Source organism: Garra rufa, chromosome 3, assembly GCF_049309525.1.
Source record: "Garra rufa chromosome 3, GarRuf1.0, whole genome shotgun sequence".
NCBI classification, from domain to species: domain Eukaryota; kingdom Metazoa; phylum Chordata; class Actinopteri; order Cypriniformes; family Cyprinidae; genus Garra; species Garra rufa.
Window position 1 is genome coordinate 56,884,421 of NC_133363.1, and position 17,518 is coordinate 56,901,938.

At 33.3% G+C, this 17,518-nt stretch overlaps 1 protein-coding gene across 1 annotated transcript in view; it reads right to left on the reverse strand.

The window, feature by feature from the left end:
• The window catches only part of LOC141331671 (furin-like), an 87,009-nt gene that overhangs the window by 24,251 nt on the left and 45,240 nt on the right, over positions 1-17,518 (reverse strand). The window contains exon 2 of the mRNA XM_073836709.1: positions 13,097-13,195. Within this exon, the coding sequence (XP_073692810.1) occupies positions 13,097-13,195 (99 nt within the window). The remainder of the gene's footprint in view (positions 1-13,096; positions 13,196-17,518) is intronic.

Consider the following 17,518-nt stretch of genomic DNA (forward strand, 5'->3'; position numbering starts at 1 on the left):
AGGCTTCAAATAAAAAACGTATTTCAATTTGAGTAGATATTTTCAGACTCTTTGTGGTAAGAAAAAAATGAAATGAGATTAAATGATAATAAAATAAACAAGCTTCAAATTAAAAACGTATTTAAAGTTTAAAGTAGATATTAACAGTCTTTGTGGCAAAAAAAATAAAAATAAACAAAACTAAATAAATCTTCAAATACAATTGTATTTAGAGTTTTAGAGTAGATATGTTCAGACTCTTTATGGTAAACAAAGTAAAATAAAATAATGTATTTTATGTATTTAAATTAAATTCAATTAAATTATTAAATAAACAAGCTTTAAATTTTAAAAAAGTAAGTTTTAGAGTAGATATTTTCAGACTATGGTAAACAAAGTAAAATAAAATAATGTATTTATGTATTTAAATTAAATTAAATTATTAAATTAAATTAAATAAACAAGCTTTAAATAAAAAATGTAAGTTTTAGAGTAGATATTTTTAGACTTTTTGTGGTAAGAAAATAAAATTAAATGAAATGATAAAATAAAATAAAATAAAATAAAGCTCCAAATAAAAATGTATTTCAAGTTTTAGAGTAGTTATTTTCAGACTCTTTATGGTAAAAAAAAAATATTTCATGTATTATTACATTTAAAAATTTTAAATTAAATTAAATTAAATTAAATTAAAAATGATACAATAAAATAAAGCATAAATAAAACAAGACTCAAGAAAGCGTAAGAAAAGCTAAAAAGAAAAGAAAGTACTGGATAAGAAGCCACATTAAGATCTGAAGCTATCTGCTTGGCAAGTTACTGCGGATAAACATGTTGTCTCAACATTATATCACTTTCCCCCCAGCTGATTAATTAGCAAGAGTAATACGGTAATTAAAAAAGTAGCACACATAAGCGCTTCTAACTTTTAAAGATCGGCCTCGTCTGAAATTAAGCTCAATTAGAGCCAGTACTCTGTTGGCAAAGCAATGCATAATGAATAACCTCGTGACTGATGTTGCTTCATCTGTGACAGCTCTGATGTTTTGACTTGAGCCAAATGTGTTTCAAAGAGAATACGAACGCTGCCAAAGGACTCAGAAATAGGAAATGGATTTCTGAAGCTATGAAGATGGACTGAGTGATACAGAACAGAGACTTCTGATAAAATCTCGACTATAAATGGAGTCCGGATGGAAGTGATCTGGAATATCTTAACTTCTACTCTGGAAATTCAGATAATAAAGTCAGTTGCTTACAACATTTAGCCATTAAGAGGTCTTCGGATGCAAAACTAAATTTTACATGTTGCTTTGATATTAATGTGTGTTGGCAGTTTGTGTACACAATCACCCTACAATGATAAAAATCCACCCAGTGGTATTTTATCTTTAAAAGTAATATCCCCTTTTTAAAATCAGGTCATTCTCAGCTTCTTGTCGTTGTGACGAAACACAGTTGATTGACATGAGCTTGTTACCTTAGACCCGCCCTCACCGAGCTGAAACAGTCCCAATACGATTGCCATTGTGTGACTCAGGTGCAGAGGAAGACTCTAATTGAGCGATTGAGGTGTTCTGTTGTTGGATGTAATGATGAACATAGCAGTAGTCATTTACTCCCGACATCTGAGCCGCTTAAGATGCAGAGGATAACGTTACTTTTGTTTTTAAAAGGACAGCGCTGATCCCGATCTACATATGCATCTATGTTCGTGTGAATCATTCGTGATGCAGCTTCACCCACAGCAGAAGTGAGTATAAGGGGTTTTTATGCATCTTTGCAAATGGCCTTTCTTAATAATGTGCTTGTTGGCAAGTTTCACCAATAAATGCAGCTAAATGCAGCTAAATGCTGCTAAATTAAAAATTACAGCTCGTAATCCCTCAGCAGAGAGGGGCGGGGCGAGCAGAGCTCATTTGCATTTAAAGGGCCCATGCGATATAATGAGCTGATATTTTGCAGAGCTGATTTTGACAAGGTAAAAGGGTGTTTTTTTACACTACTATTGAGAATTTGGGATAAGAAAATTAAATTATAAATTATAAAATAAAAATAAATAAAATAAACAAACCTTCAAATAAAAATGTATTTCAAGTTTTAGAGTAAACATTTTCAGACGCTTTGTGGTAAAAAAAAAAATAAAAAAATAAGTAAATAAATAAATAAATAAATAAAAATGTATTTCAAGTTTTAGGGTAGTTATTTTTAGACCATTTCTGGTAAAATGAAATGATAATAAATTAAAATTAAAATTAAGATTAAAATTATAATTCAATTCAATTCAATTAAAAACTTCAAATTAAAAACTTCAAATAAAAATATATTTCAAGTTTTAGAGTACATATTTTCAGACTCTTTATGGTAAGAAAATAAAATGAAATGATAAAATAAAATAAAATAAAATAAAATAAACAAGCTTCAAATAAAAAAAATGATATTTACAGAGTCTTTGTGGCAAAAAAAATTCAAAGATAAAAATAAATAAATAAAACAAAATAAAATAAATCTTCAAATAAAAATGTATTTCGAGTTTTAGAGTAGATATTTTCAGACTATGATAAAAAAAATAAAATAAAATAAAATAAAATAATGCATTTCATGTATTTAAATAAAATAAAATAAAATAATTAAAGAAGCTTCAAAAAATGTAAGTTTCAGAGTAGACATTTTTAGACTTTTTGTGGTAAGAAAATGAAATGAAATTATAAAATAAAATAAAACAAAGCTTCAAATAAAAATTTATTTTATGTTTTAAAGTAGATATTTTCAGACTGTGGCAATAAAAAAAAATCATAAAATAAAATAAAAATGTATTTCAAGTTTTAGGGTACATATTTTCAGACTCTGTGGTAAGAAAATGAAATCAAATGCTAAAATAAAAAAATAAAATAAAATAAAATAAAACAAAATAAATAAATAAATAAATTAAAATAAATTAAAATAAAATAAAATAAAATAAAATAGTGATTTTTTACACTACTATTGAGAATTTTTAACTGAAGTATATTAGAGACTTTTCATTAAGACCCTAAAGAATCATATGAACTTGAGGAAAATGGGCATCCGATGACCCCTTCAAGACTAATGCACGCTCTTTATATGACATACAGTGTAATATGAAATTTGGACGCATGTTGTTTATTACTGAAAAATCATTAAAAGAAATTAGGAAAACTGAATAGTATAGAAGTAATTAGAATTCCAAATTAGTCACTATTTGTGATAAAAACAGCTCAAAGGGTTGTTCTTTCTGAAGCTGAGGGGAGCGAAGGAATTCAACAACAGGAAGCAGAGCAGGGCAATCAGGGGAAATGCCACTGGGACCCGCTGAGAGTGCAGGCAACAGGGCCGACGCACTTTACAAGGGCAACATCTTCACACGACTGCAGGTTTCTATTCACAAGGAGTGATTTCCTTCACGGTAACAGCCATTTGCATCATCAAAATGACCAGAAGTCGATCATTTTAAATCAGAGTCAACCTTCTGCTGCCATCTGAGCGACAGCGACCATTGACGATTCTGCAAAGTTAAACAGAGGTCAATCTTTTCATCTAAACCAGCTCCAACATGATGCAACAACTACTGCAAAGGAATCCCACAAGGGCTGAGAAACGACATTTTTCACTGATATAATTTAATAAGACTATGTTCTAATTAAAAATTACATTATTTTAGTTAGATAAAGCCACAAGATGGCACAAAAAACAACTTGAGCACATTATATTGTAGGGCTGGACCAGAATATTCGAATATTCGTTCGGTGGGTTGGCATTCGATTTTAAATTTTGAGATTCGAATATTCGGCTTTTTTTTTTATACACCTCGCATCCCCGCGAAACGGTTCTCATTCGCGCTTAAATATGAATGAAGAAGATCAGACTGCTGCGCCACTAACACAGAGACAGCAAAAAAAAAAAAAGAAAAAGAGAAAGAGAAATTGAGTAACATTTGAGAGACACTATAAAGTACAGTCGGGCCCACTTGAATGGTGGAAGCAAAACTGCCTGTGACGGTCGCAATGACAACCACGCCTCCGCATTTAAATGCACGCAGTAGGCTAAAGCTGACCGCAAAGCCCCAGCAAAAATAATTACCATGAATGTGTTGGGGAAAAAAGAAAGGAGATATTTGAATTATTTATTAATAAACCAGTATTTGACACAAAGATGAAGTTGACGATCCTGACTCGTTCGCCATTTGCTCATTGGACGCGCATTTAATACCTAAATGCATATTTATGGATTAGGCCTAGAGCTAATGAAAGAGTTTTGTTTTCGATTTGAATTATTTAAATTATTTTTTTAACAGTTTCGGATGATATATTAGTCTTACCTTTATGAGCAAAAATGAAGTTTCACATAGCGCTGGCGCTTCCATGTTCTGCAAAGCGTGCTTCAGCTTTACTGTCCGCATAAACGATCGGATATGCGCCTAATAGCACACATTTATCTATAGGTTAAACGATTCAACTAATATTGTGATATGCTTTAAGCTTTTTATATCTATGGATTTTAATTGAAACCGTGATGACTTGGTCGTTACTTTAAAAAACTTAAATTTAACAAATAAAAAGTGTTCCAAATATATTTCTAAATTAACTTTATAACCTAAATAAACGAAAATAAATGTAATCACTTTGCTATTAAAAACAGCAGCTGTGCAATGGGGAAGAGAAAGAGAAAAAAGACCGGTTCCAGTCGGACTCGGGTCAGTAATTCTGATGAGCTGTCGGAGAAGGTCCGGGCGAGGTTTTAGGAATTTTTTCAACGAATGCAAAAAATTCTTATTTAGGCTAGTTTCATATTTAAATGTATTTATTTATTTGATTTATTTTAGCGTTTTGTAGGCTGCTTGTTTACTGACGGAAGTGCTCAAATAAACATGCACGTTTGTTAATAATGCTTGAGCCTCATTTATTTTGGGTTTCAAAATAATATACATAGGCTATGTATTTTATATATAGGCTTATATACACAAACGTTATATATAATGTATACATTTTTTATTTATAAATAATTTAGATATTTTTATTTTATCATTATCATTTTTATATATAAACACCGCGCCATTTTTTTCGTTCTTCTTTTATTTAAATAGCCTACCCTTTATGGTGTCAGTAATTACTGTGCTGCTAATTTCTGATTTGGGAGTGATTTGTTTGTTAAAGAATGTTAGGCTACCTTATTAAAAGTATTGCTCTTAACAGACCTGTGTGTTTTGTGTCACTAGCGCGGTGTCCGTTCATGAAGCATAAGCTCTGCCTGCGTGAGGCGCGCCGCATCCAACTAGCAATGTTATTACAATTTATTAATTCTGAACGTGTTGTGTCCATATTGCACCAAAATGCAACACTGCACTCCCTTGGGTCCACAGCAAAAATCGTTTGGATGAACTGTTCTCGTCATAATAAAAATGCAAACAGAAAGACATACAGAGATTCCTGTCTTTATTAGAGAGAAGAATATGTTCAGCCCCTCTCACCGAAGCTTCAAAAATTCGATGTTGATTACTACCGAAGCTTCGAAGCTCAAAAAATGGTATTCGGACCAGCCCTATTATATTGGTTACATCAAAGAACAAAAAGGCTGAAGTGCTTTGAGACACGCAGTGTTATTCTAGGAGTTGACTGTAAGGCAGGGGGTGGATATTTCCAGACTTTTTGTGAAAATAAAATAAAATGGGCCAGTTTGGATGTTTACAGCCATGAAGAACAAGCAGGACACATTTGACCCACTATAATTGACAGGAAAAATGTGTAATATCTGTTTTATTCAGATAAATGAGTTAATAATCTACCTATTCATTTGTATGCTGACAGCTGTTCAGAGTTTGGTCATGTTGTCAGAGGTTCTTTGTTTGACTTGATGGACAAAATCAAACATTTCCCGTAACGCTTTAGTTTAGCATTACTGTTAATGTTGCTACTTGGGTTTGGGTATTCATTCACGTTGCTAAAGTTTAAAACTTCGGCATTTAACCTAAACTATTTGTGCTAGATATGAAAAGATATTTGAATAAAAAAATTTAATAAAAGAAAATGTATTTCAAGTTTTAGATTAGATATTTTCAGATTCATTGTGATAAGAAAAGTTAATTATAAATAATAAAAAACTCAAAATAAATATGTATTTCAAGTTTAGGGTAGATATTTCCAGATTCTTTGGGGTAAGAAAAATAAAATAAAATAAAATGTATTCAAAGTTTTAGAGTAGATATTTTCAAACTCTTTGTGGTAGTAAAAAAAAAAAATAATAATAATAATAATAATAATAATAATAATAATAATAATAAATAAATAATAATAATAATAAAACAAATCTTCAAATAAAAATGCATTTACAGTTTTAGAGTAGATATTTTTAGACTCTTTGTGGTAAGAAAATGAAATGATAAAATAAAATAAAACAAATCTTCAAATAAAAATGTGCTTAAAGTTTTAGAGTAGACATTTTCAAAGTCTTTGTGGTAAGAAAATGAAATGATAAAATAAAATAAAGCTGTATTTCAAGTTTTAGAGTAGACATTTTTAGACTCTTTGTGGTAAGAAAATGATAAAAAAAAAATCCAAATAAAAATGTATTTAAAGTTTTTAGAGTAGATATTTTCAAACTAAGTGGTAATAATAAAATAAAATAAAATAAAATAAAATAAAATAAAATAAAATAAAATAAAATAAAATAAAATAAAATAAAATAAAATAAAATAAAATAAAAAAAAATAAAATAAAACAAAACAAAAAAACAAAACAAAACAAATCTTCAAATAAAAATAAATTTAAAGTTTTAGAGTAGACATTTTCAAAGTCTTTGTGGTAAGAAAATGAAATGATAAAAAAAAATTCCAAATAAAAATGTATTTAAAGTTTTTAGAGTAGATATTTTCAAACTATGTGGTAATAATAAAATAAAATAAAATAAAATAAAATAAAAAACAAATCTTCAAATAAAGCTGTATTTCAAGTTTTAGAGTAGATATTTTTAGACTCTTTGTGGTAAGAAAATGAAATGATAAAATAAAATAAAACAATTCTTCAAATAAAAATGTATTTAAAGTTTTTAGAGTAGATATTTTCAAACTATGTGGTAATAATAAAATAAAATAAAATAATAAAACAAATCTTCAAATAAAAATCTATTTAAAGTTTTTAAAGTAGATTTTTCAAACTATGTAGTAATAAAATAAAATAAAATAAAATAATAAAAATAAAACTTTAAATATATTTTTATTTAAAGATTTGAGATATTTTCAAACTATGTGGTAATAAAAAAAATAAAACAAAACAAATCTTCGAATAAAAATGTATTTAAAGTTTTTAGAGTAGATATTTTCAAACTATGTTGTAATAAAATAAAATAAATTATATTTAAATTATATTTTTAAAAATTTAAATAAATTTTTATTTGAAGATTTGAGTAGACATTCTCAAACTATGTGGTAATAAAATAAAATAAAATAATAAAACAAACCTTCAAATAAAAATGTATTTACAGTTTTAGAATTATTAGATAGTTTTAGTAATATAATCAGATGCCTTTCCTATGTTATGGCAGCTCATTTTTTCACATGTTGCAGAGAAAGTCTTACCAAAACAGTTACTGGGTTGTCCTTTTTCACATTTTCTAGGTTGGTAGATGCACTGGGGACCAGATTATAGCACTTAAACATTGAAAAAGTCAGATTTTCATGACATGTCACCCTTAAATACACAGTTGGAATTTTAATTTGACAGTTTTATAGCTCACTACTTAGTTTTTCCTGATTTTAAGTTTGACCATTCATAACAGCTCAACATAATTATTAGAGAATCAAAAGGCGTTGGTTCATTTGGTAAGAGTGGGTGTTAAAAGCTTTAAACTTTAAACTTATAAAAAGCACCTGACAAATGAGAAATACCAAAAAAAAAAAAGGTCGCAGGAGTAAGAATACTACAAGTAAGACTGATAAAGACATTTTTCAATGTATAAATATGTACAGGATAGAACAGAGAAGTAAGAAATGGTGACAAATTGGATTTTTTTTTTCTTTTTGAATATACAAACGTGACTTTGAAATAATCTCTGACAGATGGCGAAGGTGTTCAACCGTGATTTCCAAGCTATACTTAGAACCAAGCAAAAAAAGCCTCCAGCATATCTGATACAATTCCCTAAAGCCTGATGTCTTTGACAAACGCATTCAACGCATGAAATTTAAGAGGACCACTAGCACCATTGTACCTCAAGGACTAATCATTTAGCACTCACCAACAAAAGCAAGTTTCTGGAAATGAATCAGAGATGGACAAATGAGTCAAAGCGGGCTCTGTGCGATGACTCTCTGTCATTGTGTTGGCACCCAGGTAGGTTCATTATTCACACACCTCATCATTACTGAACACCGGACAATGGAGTGCTTTTCCCATCTCGAGGGAAGTCGCTTTGCTCCTGGAGGCCATTCGAACTGATGGAGCGTGGTGCTGCAGCCATGTTACAAGATGGACTTTTTAACCCCCTCTAGAAAGTGAGTAATGGGCCATACGGGTCTAGTCCATGATTTCCATTAGGGGGGTTTCTAGCCCTCAGCAGTCGTCTGGCATTAAAATTGCAGGGTTTGTGTTTCACGCCGCATCAGAACTCAACATCTGGATCAGAAAAGCCGGTAAGCGACAAATTCTAAGGCTGAAGTGAACGAATGCAGATGTCAGGTCTACGCTCGTATTTCAAATCTGTGACAAGAGAAAGCGAAAGAGTTTTATTTGGTGTTCTTAAGAGCAACGTGCACAGGGGAGGAAACTGAGGAGTTTTGATATATAGGTTTCACGAGAACAGCGTGTGAGGGTGCGAACGGAAAGATTCACAATAACGTTCAGATGAGACTAGTCAAACATCGGAACATAAACCAGCGAGGTTTCTAGAAACCATTGGGAAAAGAGAAAAACGATTTTTGGACAAACAGAAAATGCCTGCCCTCAATTCTTTGAAAGACAAAAAGGACAAAACTAAAAAGGAGAGAGTACTGCAGAGCGACGGGTGAAATAACAAAGACGAACGACTTGAAAATTGAGTGCGATGGTCCTGGAGCTTCCTTATGCTTGCTAAAGTGATTGGGTTATTAGTTGGAGTCCCTGATGAAACGAGTTCTTTGAAGAACTGGAGAAACTAACGAATATCCAAAGTCATGCCTTGTCCTTTTAGCTGAAGTTGAAGTTGTAGTATACTGGAAAAAAGTAGTCATAAATCAGCACAATGCAAATAACTTGCTTGCTTTAACAAACTTCATATGCTTCAAGGCACTTTCCATGAATAGGGCACAAATTAGGAGCTGAAGCTCTTGCAAGATCAGTGAGCGATGTGTTTAACCTTCATAAAAAGTTGATTATCAACCTCAGGAAGTCAAAGTCAAACTAAATATTATATGAATAGTTTCACTTTCTATTCATTTTATATGAGGCCTAGAACTTTTGCAACCCTTTCATTACAAATCGTGACATAGATGCATACAGACATTTATTACTAAGCATCAAATTTAAATAGAAAACTTATAAAACTATAAAACTAGTCATAGTAGGTTTGCAAATGTGGGCATAAACTGACACTCAGACGGTGCAGTTTAGGAACCAAACATTAGTCTGAAAAAGGTTATCGTGTAATCTTTAAATAAAATGGTTAAATTAATAAGCATAATGAATTGAGTCTAGGGCTGTGCGATATGGACAAAAGAAACCTATCACGATTTTCTTGAACAGTATTGCGATTTCGATTTTAATCACGATTTTGACACAGACATGTTTTACAGTGTGAATCTAAAACATTTTTTTTTTAAAGGAAAATAATTAGATCTTTATCAAAGACCTGTAACATGTCTCTAAAACAGAAGGTGGGAAAAAAATCACCTAGCAGGTGAAAAAAAGTTTTTTTTAGGCGCACCCAATTTCTTTTTAGTAATGCACCGATCTTGATTCTTCATGGCTGATTCTGACAGCAGATGTTTTACAAGCACATGATCAAAGTAGGCTACTCTTTCAATATTCAAAGTGCAAATAGAGACCGAATTTTTCAAGCATGATACAGAACTATAGACAACTGCACAATATATTTTTATAGCCCACATACTAATAACTGCCTAGATATTTTATGTAGCCTAATTTGCGCGCATTGAGGAGTCGCTCTCTAAACGCGGGATATTAAAATAGCTTTTGAATGCGCGTCCGCGTTTTACTTTTGGTTTCGTTTTAACGATCTTGCGAGACTCTCAAAGGTGCTGAGCGTGCATTCTACAATACAAGAGATTATTATAACAAAACCATTTGAAATATGAGAGGACACAAACAGGATTTTGAAAAGCATGTCCCCAGTGAAAATTACGCCCCTGTGTGAGTGGAACTCTGCCGCTGAGTTATCATCTGATGTGGATGAATGCCGCGTTGAACAGTAACGTATATGGACACGGAGGCGCCAGAATTGTATCTGACAGAATATACGCTATAGCACGAAATATAATATATTTCTTCAAAAGCGGTTTTGTTTCACAATCGAAAGAGAGAATGGCGAACCTGTCACTGTATCAGCTCACAGCAGTCTGTGCAGTAGTTAGGCTAGCGAAAGTTTTGTAAAGAAATGAAACCAAGTCGGACCACAACAGTTTCTCGCACTCGCACGAATGCTCCCAAATATAATTTCAGGTCACGCAGATTAAATTTTGGGAGCATATGCGACCAAAACGTTCACAATTTCGAGCCCTGCCTAGTAAAGGTAGAACAAAATGTCTTTAGAACAGACCTATGGCAAAAAGTAAGTATGTGTGTGCGTATGTGCGTGCGTGTTTGAAAAAACAACAACCCAGACCACAGTGTCCCACATAAAAACAATTAGAACACTGGCAGTCTAGCTGCTTTCTGCTAAGTAAACCAGCATGACCATTTCTGGTTTCAAGCATGAACGTTGGCATGTTCTTGCTCTCTGTTTAGGTGCGCTGTGTTGTGATCGGTTCAAGTAGCATGTTGCGGGAAAAGTATCAGTCGAGTGCGTGCAAAAAATCGTGCTATAAGGCGATTTAGAAATCGTGCATGTTCACATCGCGATTTCGATACGATTTCAATTTATCGCACAGCCCTAATTGAGTCACAGTCACACACAAGATTGTTCTATGTAGAAATTTAGAAAATTGAATTCTAATCATATACACTATATTGCCAAAAGTATGCCGTTCTAATGAACAGGTTTGACAACTGTAGTAATTTCCATAGGTACAAATCCTAATGTTTAAGCATATAATAATATTCTAGGGGATTGTGTGCTTCTAATTTGATAGCAACAGCTTTGACAGGACCCTTTTCTATTCTAACATGACAATGCCTCTGTGTATAAGGCAAGGTTCAAAAAGAAATGATTGATTCAGTCAGTGTGTAAGAACTATGGTCTGCAGAAAGCAAAGCCCTAATCTCAGCTGAACATCTCTGAAATGACTTTAAATGCAAACCTTGAGCCAAAAACTTAGCACCAAACACCAATGACTTGTAACTATGGGTACAGTCATTTTTGACACTTCCAAAATGGTTGCAACAGAGATGGAAATACAATATTTTTTATAAATACATAATTTGTTTCCATCTTTGTTGCCACAGTTTTGGAAGTGCCTTTTTCTGTTCTAAAGAAGGGGTGTCCCAATACTTTTGTCCATATAGTGAATGTAAAGTCATTGGTGTTTGGTGATGGGTTTTTGGCTCAAGGTCTGCATTTAAAGTCACTCCAGAGGTATTCAACTGAGATTATGACTTTGCTTTCTGCAGACCAGTCAAGTTCTTCCACACTGACTGAATCAATCATTTCTTTTAGAACCTTTCCTTATACACAAAGGAAAGGTTAGAATTGAAGTCATGTTAGAACTGAAAATGATCCTGTCAAAACTGTTGCTATGAACTTAGAAGCACACAGCCCCCTAAAATATCATTATATGCTTAAACATTAGGATTTGTACTCATGGAAATTACTAAATTAGTCAAACCTGTTTATTAGAAGGGGGTGTCCCAATACTTTTGGCAATATAGTGTAGATCTCATGCTCCAAATTATGTAACTTTATGGGTTTGACAATTTTTTTGTGTGTGTGTTTTAAGTGCCTTAAAGGATTCACTTGCTTCCAGAATAAAAAATTCCTGATAATTTACTCACCCCCATGTCATTCATGATATTCATGTTGTTCTTTCTTCAATCAAAAAGAAATTAAGGTTTTTGAGGAAAGCATTCCAGGATTTAAAGATTGAAGGTCCAAATTTCAATGCAGCTTCAAAGGACTCTACACAATCCCATCTGAGGAATAAAGGAATAAAAATCTAGCCAAACGATCAGTTATGTTCTAAAAAAAAGTTTTATTTATATACTTTTTAACCACAAATGCTTGTCTTGCACTAGCTCTGCGATGCACATGTGTGACTTCACGCATTATATAATCATGTTGGAAATGTAACATGTGGTTAGATCCTCGTCAGTGTCCATTGGTTCAAAAAGGTAGAGTACGGTGAAAAACTCCATCTCATTTCTCCTCCAACTTCAAAATCATCTGACATCGTTGTTTTACCTTTTTTTAAAGGGTTTTTGACTTTCTACGTCACATGTGACCCGTCAAACATAACTACGTAATGCCTAAAGTCGAGCTAGTGTGAGACGAGCATTTGTGGTTAAAAAGTATATAAATGTTTTGTTGTTGTTTTTTTGTAGAAAATGACAGCTTCACTAGATAAGACCCTTATTCTTCGCCCGGGATTGTGTAGAGCCATTTGAAGCTGCACTGAAACTGCAATTTGGACCTACAACCCATTGGTTCCCATTAAAATCCACCATATGGAGAAAAATCCTGGAATGTTTTCCTCAAAAACCTTCATTTCTTTTCAACTTAAAAAAGAAAGACATCTTAGATGACATAGGGGTGAGTAAATCATCAGGAAATATTTAGTCTGGACGTGAACCAATCCTTTTAAAAAGCAGCTATTTTAGTGTGAAATTCACTCATTTCTGTACTCTCTCAATGGATATAGTATTTTGGATTTTCACATCTCATTTGGTCAAGGATTAGTCAATATAACCTTTGAGGAAAGGGCTGTTCTGAGGCAGATTCGGATTCTACATTTCCCACATACCTGAGGTTCTGTGTGCAGACGAATGTGTGTTCCTCTGTGCTCTGATAAAGACCTCTTCACCACTCTGCGGTGCCTGAAGTGATAATAATCTCCAAATACCTGAGGGGGGGAAAAAACACAAGGCTACATTTAGCTCACCACATCCTACAGACTTCTTTAAAAAAAGAGAGGGAGAGAGACTAGTAAGTAAATCCTTTCAACTTTGTGTGTGTGCGCGCATATATTACACACACATGCACATACACAATTTTTTCTCCCTTAGTATTTTTTTCCCAGTAATTCTAACAGCTATTTTAGTACTTTCAAAAGGTTTTAGAATTAAGTGACTAAAAGATTATAAAAAATCTAGTTAAAAATAAAAACATGTTTCTCACTACTTAAAGGGACAGTTCACCCAGAAATGAAAAAAATTGTCATCATTTACTCACACTCTTTTCAATTCTTTTTGATTTGAAACACAAAACAAGATCTTCTGAAGAATGCTGGGAACTGAAAGAAATTCGAGCCAAGTTCATTGAGCATTGTCTGTTCCACAGAAGATATAAAGTTTGGAAGACATGAGGGTGAGCAAATGATGACAATTTTCATTTATGGGTGAATATCACTAAGTTTAAATCAAAGACTCAAATAAGACATGTCTTATTTGCTCACAAGTCTATTTCTGTACCACAAAATCTAAATGAAACCAAATGAGACTCCACTGGAGATCACTGGTACAGAGCCCAGCTGTGGACCCAGGCATGACCTTAATGATCCAGATGGAAGAAATATTGACAGAAAGCGAAACACAGACAGCTGTGCATGTCCAACAGCCTCAAGAACAAGTAACAGTGAACGAGTCAATCTCGTGTCAGCCGAATGCACAATCACACATGACAAGATCATCCAGAGGGCCAGAGGCATCAAACCGGCACTGCTGCAGATCAATTTCTCCCTCCGTTTGATGAAAGCTAAATGTCTGGAGTGAGACGGAGTTCATGCGGTCATGCTATAGATTCTATACAAAGGCAAAGATCTCCCAGACATCAAGCAGTCGAGCAAGTCAAACGCTCATTCGTTAGAACAGAAACATTGATTTTACCAACAGGTTTAAAGAAACCTTCATTTAATAAACCAGGGTTCGTACACATACTGTTTTTTGATTTTCAAGGACTTTAATCAGAGATTTCACTTATACCTTCTATTTCAAATTCTAAAAAAAGAAGAAGAGAGAAATAGATACATAAAAATAGACTAATAAAAAATGGCAAAAATAAAGAAGCACATGCAAAGTATTACTACTAAAGTATACTACACTTTTACTAAAACCATAGTTATACAGTTCAATACACAAATACAAATCCCTTAAGAAAATTAACCATTACTTTTCTTTAGAGATTTGTATTTGTGCATGCTTCTTTTTCTTTTTGTTTTTTATAACTGTACTGTCTTAGTGGTTTGATATTTTGTACTGTTTAAAGAAAGAAAAAAAATGATTTACGACCTGCGCTACGAAGATCTGTTCTAAAACAAAAGATCCATGCTCTGAAGTCCCGATCTGAATAATGATTCGCGAACCATCATTTCAGACTTAAGGTCATTGCACACTGGGTCCAAAAATGTCATATGCGTTTTTCATCTTTTTCAGATTCGTCATCCTTTCCTATCAAACTGCTTGCTACGGATGCGAAAACGCAGGAAATCGAAGCTGGTCAGAATTTTATGATGGATGAAAGTTTCCGACTGAAGCGCTTCGAAACACTGAATCATTTTGTGACACACTGGTTTTACTGATTCAGTTTCAAAAAGCATGTGCTTTTTAAAATCTTTACAAATTTGAAAATGAATGGCTCTTTTAATTTGATCTAGTGTTTGCTACTGAATGACTGAAGTCATGAGTTTGAATCAATCAGAGCGCTCCCAGCGTAAATGACTGTGATTTGGTCTACTACTACTACTACTATTACTACTACTACATAACTCAATAACTCAATAACTCAATAACTCAATAACTCAATAACTCAATAACTCAATAATTCGCAGACTTTTCAAGTACCTCTTCAGGAATATTGCCATTTTCAAGGGTTTTCCGGACCTTAAATTAAAAAAAATTCAAGTACGTTAAAGGTTGTATCAGCGATTTCAAGCCTGACACATAAAGTGTCACTTTCAGCTGACCTTTCTTCACTATCCGCTCGCTGCCTGCCCCATAAATTGTCTGTAAAAAAAAAACGCGTCTCTGTGGTCAGCCTAGGGTCCGAGATATGCCAAAGATGTGCTACCAACAATTCCACAGCAAAACAAACAGTGTTCCAACCAATCACCGTCAGGGGGTTGGTGTTGTGGACTTTCGCTCTGCCTCCCTCACATCCCTGCACCAGTACGAAAGTTCACAACACCAACCCCCTGACGGTGATTGGTTGGAACACTGTTTGTTTTGCTGTGGAATCGTTGGTAGCACCGATTGTTTTTTTGGCATATCTCGGACCCTAGGCTGACCACAGAGACGCGTTTTTTTTTTTACAGACAATTTATGGGGCAGGCAGCGAGCGGCTCATGAAGAAAGGTCAGCTGAAAGTGACACTTTATGTTTCAGCCTAGAATCGCTGATACAACCTTTAAAGGGTTGGTTCACCCAAAAACGTCCTTCTTTCAGACGAATCCAATCAGAGTTACATGCTTTAGAGATACAAGGGTAGGTGTTTCTTTTTATCAGTCCAAAACAAGTCATTCATCCAGTGCACCCATCCATAATAATAAGGGCTCCAGGGGGTGAATAAAGGCCTCCTGTAGCGAATTGATGCATTTTTGTAAGAAAAATATCCCTATTTAAAGCATAATAATCAATTTGCTTGCGCCAACTGATCGTACACAGAAGCAGTTCTGGGGGCGGATGACGTAGGACATCGGTGGTGTGATTAAAAACAAAACAACGGTCACGAATTAGATGTGGGTCAAAGACAAAAAAGGGTTTAAGCATAAAAACAATACGTGTACTACTGCTTTAAATGGCTGTTTAAAAAAAAAAAAGTTTAAAAAAAAAAGTAAAAAAAAAAAAGTTTTCTTTCAATTTAATTGCATTTTTGTGTTGGTTTTCCTGAGCAAAACATTTTGATTATACATTTTCCCTAATTTACAGATCAATTTATGACATTAAAAGACAAATTACTTTCACCCCAAATACTAATTATGTGTAATTCTACATTTTTTTTAAATTTGCCACTAGGTTTTACCCATTTGTTGAACTTTTTACACATTTAAAAACACATTAAAATTTTAAATGTTCCCTTATTGTTTTTAGTCAGAATAAGCATGTTATTTGAATTGTTTCATAAATATTGTTACACTGAATGACAATGTAAAATTATTTCAACCACATGTTGGCATTTTATTTTCCAAAAGCTTATTTGAAAACATTAAAGTAGACACTTTACTTACATTGAATGTGCTTTCTATGGACATATAATCATTTTAGTAAATTTCTTTTGATGTGGACATCTTAACGTCTTTGACACATGTGCAAAATGAGGATTTGTAAAGAAAAATGACAGAGTATTTCGATATAAGCCAAGAGCAAACTGGTTTTCTTTTGCTAAAGTAAGGCTTCCTTTGTTCCTCAAAAACAAACATTGGTTTGTGCAAATGTGCTACAAATACGTTCTACGTCATCCACCCGAAAAGGCTTCTGTGGCCTTTATTCCCTTGGAGTCTTGTGAGGCACTTTTTATTATGGATGGACGTATTTTATTGGACTTGTTTTGGACTTTTGAGTAGAAACACCCACCCATGAAATTATAAAGCTTGGAAATGCCAGGATGTATATAGGATATATATAACTCAGACTGGATTTGTCTGAAAGAAGGAAGTCATATAAACCTGAAAGGTGAGTAACTAACCCTTTAAGCACCTTGTACAAACCCTGATAACTGCATAAATACAATAAATACAGACCGACCCTAAGGTACAAAACGCATTTTTCACAAGATTCACTGCAACAAAGCCATTCTTTATCCGAAGGGCGGTAACATGTAATAGGAACCCCTGTCAGGAAAGATCGAGAACAACATCTCTACATTTATTCTTCCATGACGTCCTCAGTATACAGACCGGATTACAGCGTGTTGATGCAAACATCTCCACCCAAACAAAGCCAGAGAGGCAATAAGCCCTTGACAAAGCAAATTTGACAACTTGTGACCCAGTAAATTTCACAATAACATCGAAACCATCAACACACAGAAGGTTAAAAATAAAAACCTTCAAAAAAGGAAGATGTCAGCCTGAAGAAGAGATGAAACATTTATTGAACCGCAAGCGAGAGACCGGCACGTTCGGCGGTTAACGAGAGAACCATAATGACAGAAAATAACACAAGAATCGATCGCGAGGAGAGATAACAGAAGAGGGATGGGTAATAAGCACATTCAGAGAACTGAAAGCTTT